This window comes from Rhizopus delemar, genomic scaffold (genome assembly GCF_000149305.1).
Source record: "Rhizopus delemar RA 99-880 supercont3.4 genomic scaffold, whole genome shotgun sequence".
NCBI lineage: Eukaryota > Fungi > Mucoromycota > Mucoromycetes > Mucorales > Rhizopodaceae > Rhizopus > Rhizopus delemar.
In genome coordinates, this window is record NW_027137830.1 from 1329046 (window position 1) to 1355282 (window position 26237).

At 38.9% G+C, this 26237-nt stretch overlaps 8 protein-coding genes across 8 annotated transcripts; 4 read left to right on the top strand and 4 right to left on the bottom strand.

The window, feature by feature from the left end:
• Positions 1–39: 39 nt before the first annotated feature.
• RO3G_05996 (uncharacterized protein) lies at positions 40–1018 on the top strand (the record flags this gene model as incomplete). The annotated part of the gene is made up of 3 exons (XM_067660586.1): positions 40–148; positions 200–705; positions 758–1018. The coding sequence occupies 3 exons, from the start codon at positions 40–42 to the stop codon at positions 1016–1018; spliced, it is 876 nt and encodes a 291-aa protein (XP_067516687.1).
• Positions 1019–2753: 1735 nt separating this feature from the next.
• Positions 2754–5355, bottom strand: RO3G_05997 (uncharacterized protein; the record flags this gene model as incomplete). Its single annotated transcript, XM_067660587.1, has 9 exons — positions 2754–3065; positions 3121–3360; positions 3414–3962; positions 4026–4507; positions 4562–4625; positions 4672–4960; positions 5014–5075; positions 5129–5220; positions 5271–5355. 9 exons carry the CDS (start codon positions 5353–5355, stop codon positions 2754–2756), a joined length of 2175 nt encoding a protein of 724 aa, XP_067516688.1.
• Positions 5356–8884: 3529 nt separating this feature from the next.
• Positions 8885–13718, bottom strand: RO3G_05998 (uncharacterized protein; the record flags this gene model as incomplete). The annotated part of the gene is made up of 6 exons (XM_067660588.1): positions 8885–12349; positions 12401–12496; positions 12554–12649; positions 12710–13094; positions 13150–13277; positions 13347–13718. The coding sequence occupies 6 exons, from the start codon at positions 13716–13718 to the stop codon at positions 8885–8887; spliced, it is 4542 nt and encodes a 1513-aa protein (XP_067516689.1).
• Positions 13719–16102: 2384 nt separating this feature from the next.
• Positions 16103–17746, top strand: RO3G_05999 (uncharacterized protein; the record flags this gene model as incomplete). The annotated part of the gene is made up of 8 exons (XM_067660589.1): positions 16103–16333; positions 16414–16435; positions 16494–16664; positions 16790–16934; positions 16984–17053; positions 17106–17265; positions 17317–17486; positions 17537–17746. The coding sequence occupies 8 exons, from the start codon at positions 16103–16105 to the stop codon at positions 17744–17746; spliced, it is 1179 nt and encodes a 392-aa protein (XP_067516690.1).
• A 677-nt stretch (positions 17747–18423) lies between these two features.
• Positions 18424–19095, bottom strand: RO3G_06000 (uncharacterized protein; the record flags this gene model as incomplete). Its single annotated transcript, XM_067660590.1, has 1 exon — positions 18424–19095. The coding sequence occupies one exon, from the start codon at positions 19093–19095 to the stop codon at positions 18424–18426; it is 672 nt and encodes a 223-aa protein (XP_067516691.1).
• Positions 19096–20379: 1284 nt separating this feature from the next.
• RO3G_06001 (uncharacterized protein) lies at positions 20380–20863 on the top strand (the record flags this gene model as incomplete). Its single annotated transcript, XM_067660591.1, has 2 exons — positions 20380–20406; positions 20561–20863. 2 exons carry the CDS (start codon positions 20380–20382, stop codon positions 20861–20863), a joined length of 330 nt encoding a protein of 109 aa, XP_067516692.1.
• Positions 20864–21403: 540 nt separating this feature from the next.
• Positions 21404–24443, top strand: RO3G_06002 (uncharacterized protein; the record flags this gene model as incomplete). The annotated part of the gene is made up of 5 exons (XM_067660592.1): positions 21404–21664; positions 21732–22584; positions 22634–23796; positions 23933–23963; positions 24124–24443. The coding sequence occupies 5 exons, from the start codon at positions 21404–21406 to the stop codon at positions 24441–24443; spliced, it is 2628 nt and encodes an 875-aa protein (XP_067516693.1).
• A 756-nt stretch (positions 24444–25199) lies between these two features.
• On the bottom strand, positions 25200–26074 carry RO3G_06003 (G-alpha protein; the record flags this gene model as incomplete). Its single annotated transcript, XM_067660593.1, has 2 exons — positions 25200–25803; positions 25851–26074. 2 exons carry the CDS (start codon positions 26072–26074, stop codon positions 25200–25202), a joined length of 828 nt encoding a protein of 275 aa, XP_067516694.1.
• Between the last annotated feature and the right edge of the window lie 163 nt (positions 26075–26237).

The following is a 26237-nucleotide window of genomic DNA, read 5'->3' on the forward strand; positions in this document are numbered from 1 at the left end:
TGTTATTGCCTTTTTCTTCTTCTTTTTAAAACATTTTCAATGATTGGACATTTGACAAATAAAGAAGCACTAATTGATGCTTTATTCACACTTTATAATTCATCAAAACATCAAAAAAGTGAATATATTCAAAGATTTATTGAATTATGTAAATTCTATCGTACTTTTTACAAAAATGACATATTAAATTTCCTTTTAGATGAACCTGTCTGCCAAGAATTAAATCAAACAAAATTATCCATCAAGGACTTTGAAGTCATAAACAAAGATGTAATAGCAAGAGGAGCCTTTGGAAAAGTAACGCTTGTGAAATATAAGGAACAATTTTATGCCATGAAGATACTGTCTAAATCTTACTTGATCTCTCAGACTGATCGTTCATCTCCCATAGAAGAAAAACTTGTTTTATCAGGTACGCATGAATGGCTACCCAAGCTTTATGCCTCCTTTCAAGATGAAAAGTATCTTTACTTGGTAATGGAGTATGCCCCTGGAGGTGATTTACAAGGATTGATGGAAAGAAGACAAGGTCGCTTTACAGAACAAGAGGCCAAGTTTTATATCGCAGAATTGATCTTGGCAGTGGAGAGTGTACATCAATTAGGTTATATGCATCGAGATATTAAGCCCGGAAATATTTTGATTGATCTTTACGGGCATATCAAATTGGGCGATTTAGGGTCTTGTATTGCTATTCATACAAAGGTAATTTATTGTTATATCTATTTGTATGGGTAATGCTAATGAATTAGTGCAGCATCCCTTATTAATGGTGGGAACCATGTCTTATGTCTCGCCAGAAATGTGTAATTCAGAAGGAAGCGATCCAGCGCAAGGTCCTGCTTATGGTCCAGAATCCGATTGGTGGTCTGTGGGTATAGTGCTTTATGAACTACTCTTTGGTGTACCGCCATTCACTGGGAAAGACATTCAAATACAAATGAAACTGCTAGATCCTAATCCAAACATTTCATTTGGTACATGTTCTCCAGAAGCTAAAGATTTATTGTCAAAGTAAAAGTAAAAAAAAAGCACAAAAAAGGGAGCGAGCAAAAACAAATTACTAAAACAAGAAAACACAGATTGTTACACAAATCAAATCAACATCGATTGGGACATCATGGGGCATCTGAAATCAAGTCGCACTCTTTCTTTAAAGATATTCAGTGGGATACCTTACATACTTCATATAACCCGCCTTTTATACCAGCTATTTCGTCATTAGATGATTTAACATTTTTCTCAGCTACTCCAGAGAACGATGAGGACGATGAAGAAGATGAAGAGGAAAACTTGGAGGATAAAGACTTTCCTTTTATAGGTTATACTTTTACTGAAAACTTGCAACCAACCGAACGTAAATACCAAGAGTCAGAAGAACTGCAATCAACAATTGCTTCATTGAAGGAGCAATTAGAAAAAGAAAAGGAATTAAATAAAAAGAATATGGATGCATTAAAACAGTTAGAAAGGGAAAAACGAAACTGGCAACTGGATTTACAAACACATAATGTTAAATTGAAAAAAGAAGAAGAGAAAAGACTTGAGGAGTTACTAGAAAAAGAAAGAGAACAATGGCAATCAAATATTTACGCGTTAAAAGAAGAGAACAAGCAGTTGATATTACGGCATGAAGAACAACTCGAAAAAGAAAGACAAAGTTGGGAATCACGTCTTCAGACCCAACAAACTAACATATCAAAAGAAGAAAAGAGGCATAAAGAGCAATTGGAAAAAGAAGAAAAAAACTGGCTGATAAATATTGATTCACTAAATGAGGAAAAAGAACAGTTAATAGCAAAGCATAAAGAAGAATTAAAAGAATATATCGAACAAGTAGAGAAATGCAAGGCGCAGATTACTTTATTAGAAGAACAGCAACTCAAAATCATGGAGCAGCAGCAAGAGAAATACAATAAACTGGAATCAGAGAATAAAAGACTCGAATTTGAAATGAAAAAGACAGTAGAAAGATACAAGCGTCAATTAGAGGTCCTAAAAACAGAGCAATCGCAGAAAACAACACTACAATCGGATGTAGGGAAACAGTCCAAAATTATGTCTGTCATGTGGCAAAAAGATCGAGATAATTTACGTACAGTTCAGCAAGCACTCGAGACCTCTGAAAGTCGATTGGCCTTGACTAAACGTGAAATAGCTCGTTTAAAAAAGGAAATCAAATCCTATCAAAAAAGTAGTTTCGAACAGCAAATGAAGGACGATAAATTGGAGCGTAGAATGACAGAGAATCAAGATGCAATTAATCTAGTTTACAATTTAATTGATAATAGTAAAGGAGGAGCTTTAAATAACAGAAGGAGAAAGAGGGTAGACGTTTCCGTAAATCTTTCTTCTAGTTTATCTTCTCTTGGCTCAAAAGAGTTAAATAAATTAAGGTATGACTATTGTAAGCGAGGACAAAACACAGTACTTACTATTATTATAGAGCACACTCTGTAGATGATAGCAATCAACTAATAAAAAATACCCAGAATAAAATTAGAGTTGAAAAAGAATTTATTGCCAGCACACAAAGAACCATGGCTGCCAGATCAAAGTTATCTCGAACCAAGACTGAATTCGACCAAGAATTACAAAAATCGATTGATCGTTCAAATAGTAAAATATCTCTTCTTCAACAAAAACTACAACAGGTAACAATATAAACATTGGATATACTCATTCGAAGCTTACATTGCTTACTAGTACGAATTAAACAATAATAAAAAATAATCTTTTTTGTTTACAAGCTTTTATTTTTGTAGAATAGATAACATGGACTGTATTTCATTTTGAAGTTGAATATCCAACTCATTGTTTTGTATTAAAATGGGTGCAAGGATTTTAGTTGTTATAGTATGGCTTAGGCTGCGCAATTGATCTTTAGGTAATTGTCGGCGTAAGAGTGCTAGTGTCTTGAGATATTTACATTGACTCCAAAAGAATCGCTTTTTGGCTTCTGTACCTTCTTTATCAAGATTGGATTTCAGTGAGCTTTTTTCTATCATTTCTACAATACGGCTCATTTGTCTCTGAAATACATCCACAAATTCATTAGCAAGTTCCTATACAGATTTTAGTTGGTAAAACAAACAAAAAGTAAGTCTGATGGATATAAACCTTGTATGCTTTTTCACTTGGATCAATGTAATAAGAGACCTGTTCCATTACTTGAGAAGCATATCTCATCTGTCTTGACGATCGCACGTTTAATGTGTCAAGAAGACTTTTTATTTTCTTTATCATTGATTTTTCTACTACTTTGTTCAACATTTCCGTATCAGGATCTTCATGTTCTGATGATAAACCGTATTCTGATAATATCTTATGCCATTCCATACTATCAAATTCTGCTGGATCCTAATAATACAATGAATGTAAATATTGCATACCATCACCGTATTAGCACATACCAAAAATGGGTTCCAAGTGATGAGTTCTAAGCGAATATAAAATTCAAAAGCACCAGGTAAACTTAAACTTCCAAAAGCCTTTTGGTAATCCTCATAATATGTTGTTTTCCACGCTTCAAACTTTTCCTTGACGGCTCCAAGGCTTCTAAACTCTTCAGAAACATCCTCCATTAAGGCGTCAATCCCTGCTGTTTCGATTGCTTGTAACTTATTATCTCTTTGCTCGTCATCTTGCATCTCATCATCTGTCCACAGACCCTGTTCCTTTATCAGATCTTCAACAGACTCTTCAGCAAGATCAGCTTGTCTCGACATACGCTGTTGTCTTTCTTCCTTTCTACGACGACGGGCTGCATCTGAATTTCTTAATTCCTTTACTCTACCAAATTCATCTACATTCTCTTCCTCCATTTCTTCATCTAATTGTTGAATATCAGCAAATAGCAACAAATCATCCACGTTATCTTGCCAGTGACGTGAAAGGATAATCTCTGTCTCTGATGAGACCAAATCATGAACTTGTTCTTCTAATTTCTCCAGTTCAGGAAACTTTTTTAAAAAAAAGTAAGTAAAAAAAAGTATATTCATATTTGTATATCTTTTTTTGTATACCTTTGCATCCAAAAATTCACCAAGATCATTAACGTATTGTGCCAGATCTTGAAAGTAATTATACCTTCCACCTCCTCTTTCAATTTCCCTTTCAACATCCTCTTTTGTTCTTTTTAAAGTATCCATTGATCTCTGTGTTTCTGCTAAATTTTGTTCATGCTGCGTAGTTGAAAAGGTTAAATCGTTGGTTGCCAAGCTCAAGGAACTCATCACATCTGCTAAAGTAGGTAATACAGATGATTCAGGCACTTGTGCTTGTTTGTAATTTGTTGGGATAGCAAAAGGATCGTTTTCTTTTCTTTGCGTCCTTGCTCCACCATATTTTATCATGTCTTCTTCCCATCTGCCCATATCCTCTGATTGTTCATCTTCTTGTTCTGCTTCTTCAATCATTTCGCGCACACCTTCTCTACGCTCCTTTTCTATAAACTTGGCTTTGCCTTGATTGATAGTGAAAGAACCTCCGACATATTTATCTAATTCTATATTGGTGTAAATAACAAACGTTTGCTTTTATGTAGTAGGCCCTTTTTTACCTGCTTCACCATCATCAGCTATATCATCTTCTTCTCGCACTAATCTACTTCCACTAGTATCCTCCTACAATGTATGAGTTTATATATAGATTAGACTATATATCTTTTACCGTCTCATTGTTATCATCCAAAGGTATAAACCCATCATCCTGTTCTGTAATTGTAAATCCTTTTCTCATCTGCTCTCGTTTCTTTTTAGCTGCTAAAATGGCACTTGCATCGGGTATTCCGGTCGTTTGTATAGTTGGATTAACAACAGAGGGAAATTTTTCGTGTAATAAAGCATCTCCACTAGAAACAGATCTTATGCTGGGAGTGGCTGCACGAAGTTTGTTTAATGTTTCTGCATCATAGCTACTTGTTGCTCTTTCTGGCTGATCATTCAACTGAATCAAATCTCTAACAAGGAAAAGAAAGTTAGTCTCTTTTGTTACGATTTTGAAAATGCATACTCTCTTATTTGAAGTTTTCGCCCCTTGTTTGGCTTCTTTATTTGAAATTCTTCTTCATTTTCCTATCATACATCTGCTTTAGAGAGAACACAATTTTGGCATTACTTTTTTTTACTTCTTGATCAAAGCTTAAGGCAGGAATTGCCTTTTTAGCTTCTTTCTTCTTTTTCTTTTCTGCTAATGATGTGATTGTCTTTTTGATTATCACTATTATTTCAAATTAACACAAATTTTCAATTAAAGCATTTCACAAGTACCTTCTTCTTCTGTTGATGTGGGCTCATCGTCTGTAACTTCTATTTTTCTTCGAATGTTCTTTGCACGAGAAGGTTTTTTAAACATGAACTGTAAAAAGTTTTGATAAAAAAAGAGAAAAAACAAAAAAGTGACAGGCTTTGCTTGAATAAAATTATTATGCTGTAACAATCAATTGCGCGTATACTATATACGTTTAATAATATATTTTATTTAAAGGCTTAAATGAACACGCTATGCTTCAAGGCCCCATGATCGTCCAAGCCAGATCAAATGAGATGTAAAATATGCTAAAAAATCCCTTATGGCAGCAAGGGCAGAAAAAGAAAGTGAATGAGTAAGGAGGGAAAGACATGTCATAGATATCAGTGTGGGCTCTGGAGCAACATTTGGTCGAGGTGGGCTGCTGACGTAGACAGAACCTTTGAGAAAAGTAAATAGTTAGGTTCATAAAGGATAGTACAAGCGGTTGGGTAAACACGTTGGACATTTTTCCTCGGAGTCTATGCACGGCCAAGGATGTGTCCTGTGCTGTACTTGTACGGTGGGGCAAGGTCATACGACGCTAAGTCTTTGAAGCTAATAAGTTCAAAATGGAGAAAGAAGTTGGAAATGATATTGTAAATAGGAGTCTTGAGTCGTTGCAGGGCGATGCAGATTCGATGGAGGAATGCTTTGCGAGCACGGTGTATTTTACAGTTAATGGGTTGATTGATAAAAGTAGGGTCGCGAATGATTGAAGGGTCTAAAGGATCGAAATCGTCACGGACTATGATGTTGAATTTGCATAATTGTGAACGAATCTCGGCTTCATAACTAATGTGGATAAGGAAGCTGACTAAATTTCCATCTTAATAATGAATATCCAAAACTCGACGGATGTTGATGTGTAATCTGCAAAGGTTGGTGCACAATTGTTATAGAGGGGGGCGGTGTCGAACGGATACATGGATGAGTTTAAAGCCTGTTGGTTCAGGAGATGAAGAAAACTGCTTGGTCATAGCAGTCAGGCTAGGTTGTGTATTATCGCGTTTAAGCTTAGCAGTCTTAGGTGGAGAAGGGGTAGCATTGTTAGGCGATGGGGCGCTTTGATAGGTCGGAAGAACTACAATGGAGAGAGGAACCGGTAGGCCGCGTGGTGCATCCAGATGGAGAAGGTGAGATGTCTGTGCTTGATGGCTTCGGGGCAAGTTATTTCGGTAAAAAAGCATTCTCTTGTCGTAACTCGAGTATCTCGGCATGGGCAGTAGCTAAGCCTGCCTGCAGTTTTTCTAGTTGCTTGATGCTGTGGTGCATAGCAAGAACTTACAAATAAAACAAAATCTATAGAAAGTGATAGAAAGCGAAAAAGTATGTCATATACTGTACTTTTCAAGTATTTCAGAAAAATGTAAAAATAATTGAGAAGCATAACAAATTGAGATAATTTGATGATATGAATTGGAAATTTTGATGGCTAAATGATAAAATATAATAAATTAGTATTTCCTATGAAATTATAAATCATCTTGTTATAAGCTTACTATTATAATGCGAATATCTTTACTTCTGAAAGAGAAAGTGTTTGCTCTACAGCATCTTTTCTTGTAAAAGCTTCTGAACACCATTTGTTTTTGAAAAGATAATTTGCGATATCAAGCATATTCTTGCTCGTATTAATGTCTCGCTGCCAATGTATTCCGCAGATTTTACAATCCAAAATACTATTGGCTAGCTTCCCTTTATGCTCTACACATTGAATTTTTTAATTTAAGAATATCTTCAATACTCTTTGCACGGTTAGCACCAATCTTTTGCATAAAGTAGTTTATTACTTCTTTCTTTGACATTTTAATAGTACAAATATTTTGTTTATAAAAGAAAAAAAAAAGCATATTATAAGTATACTTTTTGAAGATATGTATCTATGAAGGCTTTTGATGAAACAGTATGAGCAAATGAAAGTATTTAGTAATGGAAAATCATTTATAATAATCCAAAGCCTTAGTTATATGTACATAGTACAGTCATACACAGAGGGTAACCTTAAATTAAAAGACAGCTGTAAGATACGTGCTCTTATTATTGCTCGAGTCAGTCCATGATAGTATTCATGCTTTTCTTCATATATTGCTAATATTTTCCTACAAAAAAAAAAGAAATTCAGATAAATATGACTATCTAAAAGGAAGGTGCCTTTTTTTTTTTTTTTTTTTTTTTTTTTTTTTTTTTTTTTTTTTTTTTTTTTTTTTTTTTTTTTTTTTTTCATTGAACAATGTCTTTTCATTTTGCATTATTACGTAAAGAGAGAAAGTTTCCGTCGTTCCTTTTTTTATATATCTTTCAAACCCCTAGTTTTCGCAGGTTCGACCATTCTCTTACGACTGACATGAAGGCTGAAAACATCATCTTTAATAAAGACGCAGTCATCTCAAAGACCGTATTCTTATCGTCTAGTTGTGATTGAAATGTGATTTTTCTTGTTAAGAGAATTTCGTCTGAATTAAGATGCTCAGTAAGTTTTTCTAGTTTCTTTAAACCTAAAGGGCATTGCCCTTAAATGAGGCAACGCAATTGTGTTTTGGAAATAGAATTTTTGGATAATTTTCAATTGAATTTTCTCTCATCTGTTCTAAGTCATGAGTACAGAATTGCCAGCAAGTTTCACAATAAACAATGCGAGCTCCACTTTCAATACGTCCTTTTTAACATAATTCCTTTCTTCTCCTCAAGAACTTTTGGATCTTCATTCCACATCTTTTGAAAACAATATGCAGTAGAAAGTATAATACCTCTTCTTGACGCGGCATCCTTTATGGAAACCATCTCAATTATCAAAGAGATAAAATCGTCAACTTGTTAATGTATGATCTATAAGATATTGACTTTTTGGAATTATTATTTGTTGTACTATTACTTGCAAAGCTTTTAGAAAAATCTTGTGCTTTGATTTTTTTTTGTTCTTTTCAGTTATATTTTGTTCGTTATCTGCTTCATCATTAATCGTTCCACGCATGGTTGACATCAAGCTGGTGTAAACCTTGGCTACTTGCTCCACAGAATTATTGAAATGTTGAAGAGAGACCTTCAATATGAACATCTATTGTCATTAATATTTTTAAGCTGTAATAAGATGTGTTACAAAAAAGGTCATTCCCAATTACTGCCCTTGCTCTTTCATCAAGTCAGGTACATTTTCTCATTTCAGGGATTCTACATTGTCATTTATTTGGAAAACACTAGCAATTTAATACACTTACTCGACTTAAACACAACGAGTATGATTGTATTTATATTTACACAAAATCGAGAAAGAATTTATTCTTTTTAAGCTTTCACAAACAAATGAGATCAATGTTTCTTTTTTTTTAACGTCTTCTGCTGCTGCGGTGGTCTCTATCACGATCACGTCGATCATGCAACCTACGTTCATCAAATCTTCTATCGTCCATTCTTCTATCGTCCATTCTTCTATCGTCCATGCGTCTGTCATCTATACGTCTGTCATCCAATCGATCTGTTCTTCGTAATCTGTCTCTATCATCGCGACCTCCTCTTTCATCCCTTATATCCCTGGCCGTACTTTTAGTATAAAGATTGTAAATAAAAGACAAATTCCTTTCTTCTTTTTCTTTCATTACCTTCGTTTCTCAGGTCGTTCACTTCTTTCACGTTCACGATCTTCCAAGACTCTCTTTGAACTTCTCACTGAGGAAGAGGCACGAGGATCACTGCTGCTGTTGCCTACAGGTGGATTCAATCGACTGCTGCTACTACGATCATCACTATATCGAGTACTACTAGTAGACTCATTCAATCGACTGCTTGAAGTGCGTTCATCATTATGTCGACTGCTACTTGTATCACTAGGTCGGTTACTGCGATCATCGTAATGTCTACTGCTACTACTTTCACTTGGTCTGGATGATGATTCCTCTGTTACTCGAGAGGATCTTGATCGGTCATCCTTGGTATCCCTGAGAGAACCTGAGGTTGTTCGGTGTCGTCCACCAGACTCATCAGTACGCTGAGCCTTATCGCTTTCACGAGGCTCTGCCTCCCGTGATCGCTTTCTTTCTGTTGTTGATGAAGGTGAATCGGCTGAAGGTCTTTCGCTACGTCGAGATGGACTAGAGCTAGAAGAGATCCGGCCATTTGGCTCGACCATTTCGCGTTTTTTCTCTTCCTTCTCATTCTCAATTTGTGACGACGAGGATGATTTTGTTTCATTCTTTGATATTGTTTTGGGTTCTGTAGTTGCGCTTGGTGTTGTTGCATTACTATTGCTGGCAGCTGCTGGAGGTTGAGCGGGTGGGCTAGGTTCCTTAAGACCCAGGAAGGCATTCTTTGTTGTCCAAGAATTCTTATATCTTGCAACAAGACCAATGTAACTGCGAGCAAGCACCTTGATATTACCACGTTTTTCTTCCTCAGACAATCGCTTCACAATCTTAATAATGCTATTACCATGATCCACAACGGCAGGAAAGCAAGGCATAAATTGTCGGAGGACAAGGAAGGCATTCTTGATCAAATGAGACTCACCCGATTTAAGCGCTTGTTCAATCGCAAGACAAGATTTAAAGTGCCATTTGTACAGCACACGTTGGAATTCCGTAAAGCTTAGCAAATCTTCCTTGGCTACACCTTGTGATGCATCTGCATTCCAGTTCTTTTGGAATCCAATCAGACCGTCACCATGGGCTCCCTTGAGATAGAGTTTCTCGTCTTTATGCCAGTCTCCCATCTTGGAAAGTGCCTTAAAAATAAATCTGGAATGAATGGTTGTTTCATATTCAGAGAACGCAATAAAGTCTGCTGGTAAGCTATCTGAAAGCACTTTGTCAAATAAAGTTAAACTTGAAAAGTTGACTGTGTTGATTTTATGCATAAGCATAGCAAATTCATAGCAAAAGGCAGCATCGACTTCAGAAATCTTACTGCGTGGCAGGATGCAGTGTTGAAGTACATTGGATATCAAAGCTTGACGCTGCATTGAGCTAGGAAACCATCTTGACTGTGAATCTTTGAGAATTGTCATTACCTTTTCTACGTGAGCTTGGTGTCGAGGAAGGTCCTCGTTGAGCATATCTAGAGAGGCTTGGGCTTGTCGTTCGGCTTTGCTGACAACAGAAGGTCGATTGCTTTGGTAAAAGGAAGAACGGACGTCTTGGCATTGTCGAATCATGTCCATGTGTCGTCTGATGGCTGCTTCATAATGATTGATAGGGCAGTGGATATCGTATAGACTTAATTGCCAAAACATAAAGTAGAATTCTGATGTAAAGATATTTGGTATAGCAGGAATGTCTAACATAGTAGGCAAGGTGTCAATGACAGGTCTGAAGGGTGCCCAAATCTCCTTTTCAACAATAGGGGTCTCCATATTGGAACGAATGGCATGCTGAGTTTTGGGTCGATTGAATGTCATGGCCACATGCACAGGCAGTGCATAATCCCTCACAAGTGTTTCAACACTAGGAATTAAGGTAGCATATTCTTCAGGTTCAAATAATGATGTCAACAATTCAAAATATTGCAATTGTGTTTGATGCACTCTATCCAATTTTGAACATCGATCACTTGCTGGCACACCTGTTTCGCTTAAACAAGCTTCTTCCAAACGATATAGTAAAATGAGTATTTCAAAACCAACATTGTTTCGGCGAAGAGATTCCTTCAAGCGACCCAAGACACGGCGAGAGGCACGTCGGTTATCAGCGGATATGGGTAAGAAGGCCTCAGATTTGAGTGAATCGGAGCAACCGGCAGCAATAATTTGATCATTCGTACAAGCGCTCGCCAAGATTTCAATACCTCCCATCTTTGTCACAAACTCGTTCAATAGAATCAGATCAGCCACTGAATCATCATAGCGTAAACGATAAGCTAAATAACGCAGTAGGGGAGTGGCATCAATATCTTGCTTTTTGAAAAGCATACCAGTAAAAGTGGCAAGAGAACGTAACCAATTGGCAGGCATACCATCATCTTTTTCCTTTTCCTTTTTCATTTTTCCTGCACCTTGTGAACCGGTCCATTTGTCGGTTAAGATGAAACCAAGCACATCATAAGAAAAATCGCCAAGGTAACGACAAGCATCTGCCATGATAGGTGCCAAATTATCAAAGGACTGAACTTGGTCGAGGATCACGTTGAAAACAATAGTAGGATTAGAATGGCCCAGTTTACCGAGGTCTCTTCCACAGCGACGAACATCATTTTTAGATACTCGACGCATCACAGACTTTGCAGCACGCTCCACACGAGCCTTGAGAAGTTTAGTTTCGATGTTCTTCTTGTAAAATTCAGTACTCCATTCACCATAGAGACAGTATCTTTCTTGGAAAGACAGGCGGTAAAGTATCTCCCATACGCTTGCCATCGTACCAGGGTTTCCTTTACTGAAAGAGATAGCAGGTAATAAGAATTCGCGTATCATATTAGTGACATGAAGTCGGCAGCCAGGCAATTCCTTCTCACGATCAAGTAAACCACCAATGATGAGTATCAATGTTTGGATGAGATCTGTAGCTAGATAGGTTCTGTATCCAGCCAAGCGCATGAGAGGCATGAAGCGTGTAGTTAAATGTTCAAATGATTCACAGAGCTCCAAAGAATCTCTCCATTCTCTATAGAAAAACACATAGCGTTCCATCTTTTTCAAATCCTGAGTGTCGTCCAAGAGCGCATCGGTCACAAGAACACGCTTCAATTTGATTTGAGAAGGGATCTTGGGGTTGTAATCTTCGTGTGTGATAAAGGCCGATTTGAGCTGAGATTGCTCAGCGCACTGACTGAAGCGGGCATAAAGTTGCTTTGTCTTTTCAGGCACAAAGGTTTCATAAGCAGGTTGAAGTACAACACGGCAGATACGATAGATGTCGTAAGCAAGTTGAGGAAACATATCAATCAACTTATCATATACAGAAAGCATAGTTTCTGCATTTTTTAAATCTCCCACTGAAAACAAAGCTTTTGTGAGCTCGACAACGTCATTTGCTTCATACATCTTTTTTTCAGAGTCTTTGGCTGCAGTACTATCTTCAGTTGCACGTTTCATCTTTTGAGTACTACCTTCTTCTCCTAAAGCACCATACATCTATTTAAAAAATGTGAGCTTTTTGTATAAATGAGTTTTTGTTGAATTTACAGCTAACTTTCCGCCAGAGTTTGTGGTGATTTCTTTATTCATTTTCGCATTGTATTCACTTTTCAAGGTGTCCATTTGTTCGTTAAAAGGTGCCAACTAAGAGCAAAGTATGATCAATTGGCTATGTTGTTGCATTGTTTGTTTAATACTAACATGAGGTATGATGTCATTGAGTGAAATCAATCCATTCTTCAATAAAATGGCAATAGTGAGATACAGTTCTTGAGGAGCTGGAGCAACTTCTTCATCCTAATATAGAACCATTAGTGTTCCGTAATAAAACAAAAAGAAAAGCACAAGATATTTTACGTGATAGTTATAGAATCTGAACCCAATCAATTGAGCCAAGATGACGCTTGGACCAGTACAAACTGAACCTTCCATATCCATAAAAGTAAGCTTCTGAATCCAAGCAGATTGCTTAATAACCTCTGTCCAAAAGGTGTAGTTGACAGTAAGCTGTTTGATATAAAAATCTAAAATGATGTCAAGCACACGGTTGGGATCAAGGTGAAAGACACCGATATGAGAAGAAATAGTTTTTAAAAAATCTGGTACTTTGCTTAAAGGTGTAGGTGTTAATTTCCCCTTGGTGTCGCGTTGGTTGTCAATGCTTGAGATAGTCAGTTCGTTAATGAGACTGGCATAACCTTCATTATCTTCTCTAATTAAATTGAATTTGTGTTGCTTGTAACTATTTAAAATAAATGTAAATAGGTAAAAGAGGGCTTTTTGTGCTGATTTCTTACAGCATTGCGGTATTTAAACGAATCAGACGACGATCAAATAAGACTTTGTTTGGAATTATGTTGCAATCTTTTAAAAGTTGGCTTGAGAAATGAACTTTGCAATCGTTTGTTGTGATGGCACCAGAGTCCTAATGAAAGTTTTTTTTTTAATTTATACAACTTTTCTTCTTCTTTCTCTCTCTTCTTTTTCAAATTACCACAAGAGAATTGATCATTTTGGTAAGTATTTCTGTGCGTAATCGTAGTTCTTCAACATCTTCAGGTTTACTGGAGTTTTTTTCACGCAAGATTTCCAACCGAGTGTCCATTGATTTTAAAGTGTTTGTAAACATGTTAAACACTGTTAAGTGGGTAAAAGCTTCTTTTTCGTCCTTCAACATTGCAGTTGCCAATCGGGTAAAACTGGAAATGGAACGCTTACCACGATAAGTATCAGTGATAGAACGGCTGATGATTTTACGGAAACCATTATCAGGTGCATATAAATCATAAGTCGGAGCAAGTTCCTTAGCAAGTCTAAACTCTTCTTCAAAAATAGGATCTGCTTCAATAATATTTTCTTCTGACATTTCAAGCAATTGAATATTTTAGTGAAGGGGATCAAAATAGAACAAAAAAAAAAGAGGACGTGTTGCTTAATTTAAAAAAAAATTACAGACAATTGAAAGTCCAGTCACCGATTTTCTTGTTTATTTTTTTGCAATTAAACTGTGGACTAAAATAAATAATCTTATTGATCAAAGACAGATCAAGGTTAATCACGGTAAATGCACTTTCTACATTATTTGAAGTGCTATAATCATGATAATTCAGCTTGTTTTCGTGCTTATATCAACAAACAAAGAACACTTTTAGAGTAAAAATCACTTTATATGCTCGCCTTAAGCTTGTTAAACCCACTACGTATCTTTTTCTGTGAAAAGATAAAGTATAAATTTTTGCACATAGTACAAAATACACGTCTTTTTATACGTAATACCCAAGTATAGGATAAGTAATAAAGTAAATATATTTATACAAGTGTCATTCTGTTCAAATTTATCAAGTTGGGAACATTATTGCTCCTTCTACATACCTTGCCTGTGTGTTATAAAGAGGGCAGGAAGACTGATCTTGTGTCTATAACAGGAAACGATTGACTTTTTATCGAAACTGAGCTTGGAGAGATACTTGATACCGTGTCACTTTCCTGTATTGCGTTTTTTGATTTTCCTATTTCTCCTAAACCGACCAACACAAACACAATAGCCATTGAAGTACCAAAGCTAATCATCAGTATTACAGTGATTAGGTGGCGGGGTGACCTCGTAAACCTACAATGTGTTCTTTCTTCTCCCTCTGTAATCGATAGGTTTTCTTTCATAGCCTTTTTGGCTGGTTTCTGTCTAGGTTGATGCATGGCACTGTCTTTAAAAATGTGCTTCATTTTGCACATCAGCGAGTGCTTATGTATTTCTGAACTGCTTTGATGAGTGGATAGTGTTTGGAGTGACAGAAAGTTTATGCTGTTTTGACCAGACGAGATATTGACTGACTTTAGTGGTAGCGATGGTAGAGGCTTACTTGTAGAAGATGAAGCTACAACAGTAGATGTAGTGGATGATTTTCTGTCCTGTTCAGGTATTTCCTGAATTGTGTTCATTTTGAAGGACAAAGAAAAAGAGAGAGAGAAGTGATCTACGAATAACAGTAGTTTTGATTTCAACGTTTAATGATAAATACAACGTCATATAGAGAGATGTATTATTCTTGCCGTTATAGTGGCCCAAACATGCCCGACAGGTAAACCGAAAAGAATGTAAATGATGGTTTTAATAGGCTTTTATATATAACAAAAGAAATATAAATACAGAAAGATAGAGAGAAGAAAGAGAAAAGAGTTGTTTACAAACAGATACACGTCTTCAATTAAGTCTAGTATTTGAAATATTACATGTTTTTATTAAATCAAAAAATACTTTATCGCTAGATGCTTAATCATTGATCTGTCTAGGATATTGTAAGATAAGTCTGGGCATGTAAGCTTATCAATGCCTAGTTATATAAGTATATGGAAATATCATTAGAATATACACATGATGGCGTTTACTAGTTGATAATATTTTGAGTCCAAGTCAAATACTAATCCAGGAATACAAAAAGAAAAGCAAAGAGAGCTCTATGTTATTCCCCTGGGAAATAAAAGTTAGGTTCTATCGATATATAACACGAATAGCATTCTTTTATAGTAAATGCATATACACCAATATGTTGCATTGCAGGAGAAAGTATGAATCAAGGAAAAGCTTTGAATCAAAGTTAAATCTATATTAGCTTCTTGAATAAATTCAATAGAAATAAACATTATATGTAGAAACCATCTAAATAAGCCAAACAAAGCGCACAGTTATCAACATAGATGAGTCACAGTAGAAATAATACTTTTAAAAGTTTTTGAATGAGAAAGAATGAAGTTTTGACAAGATGAGAAAAACTTTAAACTCACAGCCCTTTACAAAGTGTGTAAACTCCCCCTTTTAATATGTATCTTTAAAACACGACTGAAGAAAAAGTAAAAAACGCTATGCATTCAAGAAATCGACAATCTAAAAATACTTTCTTAACAACATATCAAATGATGTAAACTGTCAATGTTTTCCTTTTCTAATTTCGCTTTAATACATTCTCATGTTTTTAAATACCTGCTTACTTCTTCCATGACTGTTTCATTACTGTGGTTGTCTTTGACACAATCCTGGATGGATGATTTAACCGGACTATGGAGTCAAAAGGAGAAAGCAGGACAACACCCAGATCGAGAGAGCAGGAAGGAGAGGAAGAGAAGAGAGAAAGAAAAGGAGCGTGCCTTGATCTATGCATTCCCCAACCAAAAAAGAGAAAAGAATGATTTTGAGCAACATAAAAGGATAATTGATCTACCTTTCTTTTTCTCTTCTTTTTTCAAATTGTCATCATGAAAATTTATATTGCTCCATGCTTGCTGTTTTTTGCAAATGGTCTATTTGGATTTGAACTGAATAAAGAAGCCTATCAAGCAAAGCAATCAAATTATCGAGTAAGAACACCCATCCATGCTGCTTCCAGTAATATAAGCTCTAGTTTAATAAATAATGACATACTTGGCAACAACTTGTGTCTTGTATTTGAAGATCATTTCAATACACTCAATTTTAAGAACTGGCAGGTTTGTTATAACAATGAGAAATATGTGTGGTTTGGTTTAATATGCTTTCTTTATTTTTTTTTTTTCTTCTGTCTACTCAGCATGAGATTACTTTAAGTGGAGGTAATATAGATAACCTAATGAGATGTCTGCTACTAAAAGCCTTGGTTTAAACATATAGGCGGTAACTGGGAATTCCAGTATTATACCAACAATAGATCAAACAGCTTCGTTGAAGATGGCATATTGTACATTAAACCAACCTTGACTGCAGACGCTATTGGTGAAGAGGCCGTAAAAGAAGGTGGAAGGATAGCTTTATACTCTGGTCAACCGTCAGAGGATTGCACAGGTACAGACTTAAAAGCTGAAATCTCAAGCAAAGTATTAAATAAGTTTTCTTAATAGATCATTCAAACTTTGGTAAGTAGTAGAGAAAAGTAGCATCATGCCGAGTACTAGACTATACATTTTAAGGTTGTGAAAGGATATCAGGAGCCCCAGCAGGAGGAGTTTATATCAATCCCATTCAATCTGCCAGACTAAGAACTGTCAACTCGATGTCTATTCGTTATGGAAAGGTAGAAGTGAGAGCAAGGACACCTAGAGGTGATTGGCTGTGGTAAAAAAGATCAAAATAAAAAGCAATCGTCCATATAACAAAAATATAGGCCAGCTATTTGGATGCTGCCAAAGGATTCTGTTTATGGTACTTGGCCAGCAAGTGGTGAGATTGACATTGTGAGCAACCAAAAGAAGTTTGGTATTCTTGGTAGTAACTTTCTTTTGTTAGATGGAATCTCGAGGCAATAAAGGATACCCTTATGGAAATACATCGCAAATCTTGTCCACTTTACATTGGGGACCCAACTTTTATTTAAACAAGTACCATTTAACTCAAGGCCAAATTCAATCCAAAACAGGCACATTTTCCGATAGCTTTCATATTTATGGTAATAGTCTGATCCATAATTATTTGATGACACAGCATTGATTCCTGTTAGGTTTGGAATGGTCAAAAGAAGGGCTTCGAACCTACGTTGATGATCAAACAGTACTTCAAGTCGATTTTGACAAGTCAGCTTGGGAAAAAGGAGAATTTGATGAGAAGACGACAATGAATCCTTGGAAAGGGGGTGATATCTCTGCACCCTTTGATCAAGAATTTTACTTGGTAAAATAGAGATGCAGACCTCTTCTTATTTTACTGAGTTGCTTGACTAGATTATGAATTTAGCCGTTGGAGGCGTCAACGGATTCTGGCCAGATCATCCTTCAAAGCCCTGGATGAATAACAGTCCACATGCTCCTAATGAGTTTTACAATGCAAAAAACAAGTGGTTGCCTACTTGGGGAGCTGGCAATAGACGTGCATTAGCTATTGATTGGGTTAAAGTATGGTCGACGGAGACCGAAAAGTGTCTATCAAAATAAATAAATTATTTTCAAATTGGTTTTTTTTTTTTTTTTTTCCACAAATCAAATTGTAACAAATATGTCTCGACAATTTGGTAATAGAAGTGTAAGGTGCATAAAGCAAAAATAAAATAGTCATGGTGTACTGTGTAGCTCAAACTGTACTATAGGAGTTACCAAAACTTACATAATAGATCTGCTCTGTTGGGTGATTCAGGTCGTAGTCAGACACCTTCTCCATCGAGAGAAATGGATTCAGTAAAGTTAAAGATGAACGATCGAGATTTAGATTATCTTGAAAGTCAAAATGATGAAGACATAACAGGATTATCTGCTAAAGTCAAGTTGCTAAAGAACGTAAGTTTTGGATTATGATATAAACGTAAAGCTTATTCATGTACGCAGATCACAGGAAAAATTGGTGATGAAATTCGCTATGGAAATGGTTTGATAGACAATATGGTAACAGTAGCACCCTTTCTTGTATAACAATCGTTATTAATCTTGCGGTAGAATGATCAATTTTCAAGCACTGGGTCCATATTAGGCAAAACAATGAATAATTTCAAAATAATGGCATCAAAAGAATCAGGGACAATGTGGGTTTGCTTGACTTTATTTATAGTATTCATTATATTCTTCTTTTACTATTGGTTTTTTAAATAATAAATATAATAAAGCTTTATTGTAATAATTTAAGCAAGAAAGGTTGAATGATAAGGATTATAATATGCAGATGGAGGAGGCATGTTGGATGTTGTCGTGTTGCTCTTGTATGAGTTTTGCTTTGGAAGATTCACATGATCAGGTATAGACGTATTAGTAGATGCAGTATGATTGGAATTCTGATAATAATAAGAATGCGTTGTGTGACTAAAGTCCTCTGGCTTGTATAAGGAAGAACCGAAAGGCTGAGATGCATTATCCTGTTCATAAACAGGTGTTATCACCACGGGCGTACCAGACACCCTTCGATACACAGGATGAGGTGGTATCCTTAGCTGAACTCGAGTTATTGGTCCTTGGTGAATCACGGCTGGATAACTGTGTTGGGGTTTAGAGAACAGATAATAGTCACGAGCCGATTGCTGCTGTCGATAGTATTGCTCTTGTTGCCGAGACTGTGCAACTGTTTCCATTAACTTTTGTCTTTGGATCTCTTCAGGAACACAGAGCAACTGGTGCCTAAAATCATACAGTGCCGTCCTCCATCTTTCATACTCTTCCTTTTTTACAGTCAATCGAAATTGAAGTACATCCAAAAACTCAAGTTCCATGATATTCAAATCAGTCACTTTCATGCCTGTGACTTCTGACCACGTCTTGTTGGTGAACGTGTTGTCGTCCAAGAACTTGTTGGCCAGCATGAGGGCTACCGTAAACAGACGGTACTCTGATCCATCTGCTCCTTGTATGTGAGGACTGTTTTGTAATAGGATCGCAATGTATTTAAGTGACAATAAAACGACGGATTCGGAAAGTTGTGTTGCATTCAATATCTGCTTTGGAAAACATGTTTAGAAAATAGAATGAATAGCATAAAAAAAAACACTTGCCTGTCTGCAAAACTTTTTAAATGCTGCACTTGTCATATTAGCCATATCTGCTGTTGCTTTTGTATGCTTAAAATTGTTGACAATGATCTGTCCTGCTTTTGAACTTGAATGTAGATCCATAACAGATTGTCGTCTTGCATGCCATATTAAATAAACTATAGTTGATGAAAAATCAGCAATCTCTGCTATAGACATTGTAATATTTGGTTTGGCATCTGTAGCGCTCGGTATAGGTTCTTTTCGTTGCTGAGCATGTAAAGATTGAAACAATCTGGTATTCTCCTCTCTAATTGTCGTAAAAGATTGAGCTCCTGTTGTATCCTTCTGCAATTTTTGCTGAGGATACATTCATAAAGTTTATAAAAAATCAAAAAAAAAAAAAAAAAGGTTGACATTTTAAATTGGCTGGTAGCTGAGTTTATAAATCTCTCGAACAATGAAAAAAAGGGGCATTCAAACAAATTGGTCAACAGCTTATTAAACAAGTCGTACCATTGCTGCAAAAAGAAAATTGCAAGACAATGAGATGATGCAAATATCTACGTGCCCTCAGTCACTTTTCCAAGCTTTATTGAGCAACATAAACTGTTTCAAAGAATCCTCTGTGACCGTTTTGATGGCTTTGAAGCCACATTTTTATGACGATGTTTTCAGCTTTCGTTTTCTTTCACCATTATTTTGTCAGGGTGTCAAAAAAAATGACGGTATTGGAAAAGTTAGGTACTTGAAAGAACAGGAGAGAAGATGAAGTAAAAGGGAACAAGCCTTTAAAAAGTCGCACTGTTGAAGAAGAAAGTGAAAGTGAACAGGATTTTGGAAATGTTATTTGACCTGAGCACAGAAGATCAGGTCATGCACGTTGCTGCACTTAAGATGAAATGACTGAAATAAGACAAGCATTTTAACCCACCTAAAGAATATCCTTTAGATGAGACGAAAGGATGGGACGAGATGGATAAAGAAGATTGGAAAAAGAACCCTCTTCCCAAGAAACATGCTGGTTTACGCCATGTCTTTGTCTATAGCAAGTTCATCCAAGAAAGATGCTAGTGTTGTCTTGACCTTTATCTGGCACCTCGTGTCTGCAAAAACAGAATGGACATGGACCCTGAATCACTGATAGTCAAATGGCCTAGTCCCAACGAGCTTTGATCTTCCTCTGCAAGACAATCTCTTGCCTACAATGACCACTCGGCTCGTATTCATCCTTTCTTTCCGTCCATCTGATGGTCTCTAGACACTCTCAGACTCTGATGATCCTACCTATCGTCTTTAGGAAGCCTTGACGGGTCACTGTCTTTCTCTGTGGAGACCTGATGGCGTCACTCATGCTTGGTGTCCTAACCCTAGAGGGTTGGCTCTTTGTCATTTCTGTCAGCCACAGTGGTATACCCTTGATTTCACCCACTCACACTGGGGCTTTCCTCTACGGACAGTGAACATCCATCAGCTCACCAAAGCTGGTTTTACTCATCCTGCCGAAAGCAAGCAGAATGCCTCTTGGATCAAGGCGAGCGAATCAGATGAGGAAAGGGGCGATTTGAAGGCGCGTATCAACCATCCACTGGTTGTCAAGTAACTTGCTTGGCACGAAAAGGAGGATTCGCTTGCGACAGTGGCACTGGATGCAAAGTAGCTTGCTATATTCATCCATTCAATAAAACACCAAACACAAGCACCCTTCAAGTGTCTTGTATCAAAAGTCGCATTCCATCCGACACCACCTTGAGTTTTTTTTGTACAGGTCAGGAGGGTCCCTTTTCGATTTTGATCACTGACTTTAAATAAACGAATGCTTGATGATCCCCCTCCCATTCCTTGACACGAAAACCAAACGCGAAAAAAAAAAGCGAGAGCGTGACACGGAGTTGTAAAAATCGCGGTGGATAACCAAAAAGGAACTGTTGATTTTTCCTTTTTGTATCAAGCTTTTTTTTTTAAAAAAAAGTGAATGAGATTGAAGCCTGATGTTGAGTCCAAACAAACGTCTCAAGTTGAGTACTGGTAAAGAAATAGAAAAAGAGGGTGAAGAAGGGATGGAGAAGAATAACGGATGGTTGTAGATCAACCGACAGCACCAGTGACCCACACGATTCAGCCAGACGACGATGACAGTGCCATGTTTGACGATGACATTGCTTTAGACGAAATTGATTTATCTGCTCTGCTGACACATCCAAAGGGACCAGAGCCCAGTGATAGCGACATATTTGATGATATACCACAGGAAGCATTCGAGCAGATCTTGGATCCACCGACGACGCCGATCAGCACGACGAGCACGTTGGTGACAGAGAACGAAGGAAGGGACAGGTTATCCAGAGCATCCTCTGGATCGACCATGGTTGCAAACGAAACAGAGTTCAAAGAAAGACCCAAGGTAAGAGAGAAAAGGGACATGGACGACATGGGCTAAAAAAAAGGGGGGACTTTTTTTTTATCGATAGAACCGAAAGAAATTCACTCGGTATCTGGTAGCCAACATGACGATCGAAAGATACCAGACAAGAGATGTCGAGTTGACCGAGAAGGTCCTCACGCTCCTTCAAGAAGACGAGAATACAGCCATGACGGTGAGGTTACGAGATGAGTGGTTCCAGACGACGGTTGCGGTTGGCAACGTGGTTCATATCCCACTGACGTCCCACCAGACCGAGATCACGGTCGACCAGCAAGAGCATTTCATCATTGTCCATCCTGACCGGCTGATCTCCTGCACGGCCGTGGCCGACAGCTATCAGTGCCTCCGTCGGTCGGTCTTGCAGACCAAGGTCCGAGGCATCGGCGAGACCACCGAGTCCCTGGTCCACGGCAACATCCTTCACCGGGTCTTGCAACACGCCCTTCAGACCGGCGATTTCTCGGTCGAGAGCATCCGGCAGGCCATGCGGGAGGTGATCGAGGCCAGCCTGGAGGAGCTCTATGGGATCGATCAAGACGAGCAGACCGCGATGGAGGTCCTGGGCGAGTATGCGGACAGCATCCATCAGTTTGGCTCGGTCTTTGTCGGCTCGGTGCCTAAGCCGAGAGCGCGGGTCAGTTCGGACATGGGCCCGGATGCGGCCAAGGCGATGGGGTGTGATACGGTCGCGATCTCACGCGTGTTGGATATCGAAGAGCATCTGTGGAGCCCGACGTACGGCCTGAAGGGCATGATCGATGCCTCGGTTCAATTAAAGTTGAGTCCGACGAATCGTGTCTTGACGGTCCCGTTTGAGTTGAAGACCGGTCGAACGTCTCGGTTTCTGTCCAATCGAGCCCAGACGATCCTGTATACCCTCTTGATGAGTGATCGGTACGGTAAGTGAGCGCGGACGGGGTAGGTTGAGAAAAACTGAGGTCTGGATAGATATCGATATCGGGGCTGGGATCTTGTATTATTCGAAAACAAACAGCCTTTACCTTGTGCCGGCTGTTCGTAGTGAACTCGTCTCGATCCTGGTGGCCAGAAACGCGTTGGCCTCTTCTTTGGATGCACAAGAACGGATTCCGGAAATGATCAAAAACTTTCATTCCTGTCAATATTGCTATGTGACGGATGTCTGCACCCTTTATCACAAATCGATCGAAGGCGGCACGGAGGTGACGAGTGGGCTGTACAAACTGTTTGAAGAAAAGACGGGACACCTGACGAGCAAAATGGCGAGTTTTTTCAAGCACTGGTGGGAACTGCTGGACAAGGAGGAAACGGACCTGGATTATATCCGAAAGAGTATCTGGAGTCAATCCGCAGAGGAAAGGGAACTGTCTGGACGATGTCTGTCTGATTTGAAACTGAGCCTGGCTGACAGCAGCCTCCAGCCAGAGATCGCCCAGTGGAAATATTGCTTTGTGCGTTCGGAGGCTGACCGGCCGCTGATGTCCAACCTGTCCGTGGGCGATCCGGTGGTGGTCTCGAGTATGGAAGGTCACATCAATCTGGCCATGGGCCACGTCTCACGCCTGTCCTCGGAAGAGATCCTCCTCAGCCTGAACGAACCCCTCCGTCATCCGCCCACACGGTCCGCCGACTTTGACCTGGACCACAACCAGGCCTTCAACACCCTCATCCGCCACAAGGTCGACATGGAGCCCTTCGACAAGGACAACAAGGTCAGGTACCGTATCGATAAAGACGAGATCGCGACCGGCATGGCCACGCTTCGAAACAACCTGGTCATGCTCATGGCCAACACGGGCAACAGTCGGCATCAACGCTTGAGAGAGCTCGTGGTCCATCTCGAACGACCCGTGTTTGACGCGAGCATCCTACCCCAGCAGCCGATCCATCCCCGGCTCAATCCGGATCAAAGAAAGGTACTGACAAGAGTGTTGCAGACCAAAGATTACAGCCTGATCTTGGGCATGCCAGGGACAGGCAAGACGACGACGACGGCCGAGATCATCAAGTATCTTGTGGGCATGAACAAGACGATCTTGGTCGCCGCCTTTACCCATACCGCGCTCGACAACGTACTGTCCAAAGTACGAGAGCAGGGCATGGACGTGTTGAGATTGGGCAATGTGGACAAGGTAAGACGAGATGCGGTCCTGAGACGCTGATACCAATTGAACTAGGTGATGGAAAGCATGAGGGACTGTGTGCCAGTGTTCAAGAAGGGGCTGACGACGGTCGAGGAGATGAAGGCATTTTATGATTCGAAAAAAGTCGTGGGCATCACTTGTCTTGGTATCGGACAGTAAGTGAAACGATAGGCTGGATAAGAAAACTGACCTGTGTTGGCAGCACTTTGATTCAGAAAAGACATTTTGATTATTGCATCATTGACGAAGCTTCCCAGATCACTTTACCGATGTGTCTGGGACCGATTCGATTCGCAGACCGGTTTATTTTGGTAGGTGATCTCTACCAGTTGCCTCCGATCGTTCGCAATGGGGAAGCGTCTGAAAAGGGATTGGACAAGTCCCTGTTTGCTATCCTGGCTGAAGCCCATCCTGAATCGGTGAGTCGCTTAGAGTACCAATACCGTATGAATAAGGAAATCATGCAGGTCGCGAACACGATGGTGTATGATGGCAAGTTAAAGTGTGGTAGTCACCTCATCGCCACCCGATCCTTGTCTCTGCCCCGCTTGGCAGCTGGATTGAGATCCCTTCATGAGAATCAACCGTGTCCGACGACCGAGTGCTGGTTACGCCAGGTGTTGGATCCAGAGTAAGTGAGATCTGTAGAGGGGCATGGACTGACGTTTTTAGACAGAAAGTGGTCTTTGTCAACACCGACCTCCTTCCGGCCAGTGAGACACGGGCGTTTGGAAGCTTTTTGCATAACGAAATCGAGGGCAGGTTGGTGTCTCAGATCACGACAGCCTTATTGGCCTGTGGTGTCGAAGAAGAACAACTGGCGATTGTTTCCGTCTATCGGTCCCAGCTGAGGACGATAGCTCAATTCTTAAAGACAGAAAGGAAGATTGAGATTGCGACGATCGATAAATACCAAGGCAGAGATAAAGATTGTGTGATTATTTCACTCGTCAGAAACAATGCCCAAGGCAATGTGAGTCCCATCTTTTTTTATTATCATTGGCTTCCCCTCTAATGTTCATAGTGTGGTGACTTGTTGAGAGATTGGCGTCGATTGAATGTGGCGATTACGAGAGCCAAGAGTAAGCTGATTCTGATTGGATCCGTGAATACGTTGAGAGTGTCCTCTCCTTATTGTCAACTACTGGATCTGTTAGAGAAGAAGGGTTGGGTAAGAGAGATGAGAAAGGACTGTGTGAAGATGCTGATGATTGAATAGATTCAAACGCTGCTGAAAGATGCTCATGAAACACATCATTTCCCAGAAAAGATGAAGATAGTCAAGAAAAAGGAGCACAAGACATTCAGGTCGAACCTGTCAAGGAAGAAGGTGTTGTGTATTTCTAAAGACACGATCTAAACTGTGTACATAAAAAAAAATATATTTATTATTACAATAAACCAACATTTCTCAAGTTGTCATGAACCACGATATCATTCACTGCATCCATGACAAATTTGATTTGTTTTGTGTCTGTTGCACAAGTCAAGTGAGTATAGATTTGCTTGGTATCCGCTCTGGTATTCAAACAAACGAATTTCTCTAAAAGATACTGACAGGCTGCGTCATAACTGTGTCCACCTTTGTAATCACTGAAATAGTTTCCCAAGGGACTCTTGGGTAATTTCTCTTTGAATAAATCAATCTTGTTTAAAAAGAGAATGATCGAAGTCTTGATGAACCACCGTGAGTTACAGATGGAATCGAACAGGGTGAGTGATTCCTGAAGACGATTGACACTGGCATCTTCAAACAGGACCTGATCGTATTCTGAGATGGCGACCAAGAACATCAAGGCCGTCACGTTTTCAAAGCAGTGAATCCACTTTTTTCGTTCGGATCGTTGTCCGCCGACATCAAACATGCGATAGGTCAGTGAGTCGATCACAAAGGTGGTTTCTGTGATGCCTGTCGATTTCACACGGGATCTGAGGACATCTTGATCACTTGGCATATAGTTGGGTTGACCGATACGAAGGATAGAATCAAAGTAACTAGGAGACTGTCAGTCGATTGCATAGGCTGTCTGACGATGACTTACTATCGAGCCGAATCATTCAACTGGAATTCATTGGCTCTCGACACACATTCTTGAACACCAGGATCACTCCAGAGTGAATAGATGGCATCGACCAGTTCACTTCCTAAATAATCTGTCTGAGGGGGTGCTTCCATCACGAGCTTTTGATGTATCTGGCTCTGAGGGTTTCTGAAGGAGATGCCGAGACTCTCCATGGCTTCTAGTGTGACTATCATGGATTGCATTGTATTACTGAATATCACTTCTTTAAAATTCTCTCGTTCTTCTGGTGTATAGCCACCGTCATGAATTAATTTCATTTGTTTCAATATCGTCGATTTTCCTGATTCACCCGCACCTAAAAAAGATGGGGGATGAGTTCAAAAAGAAGAAGGAAGGGAGACAAGG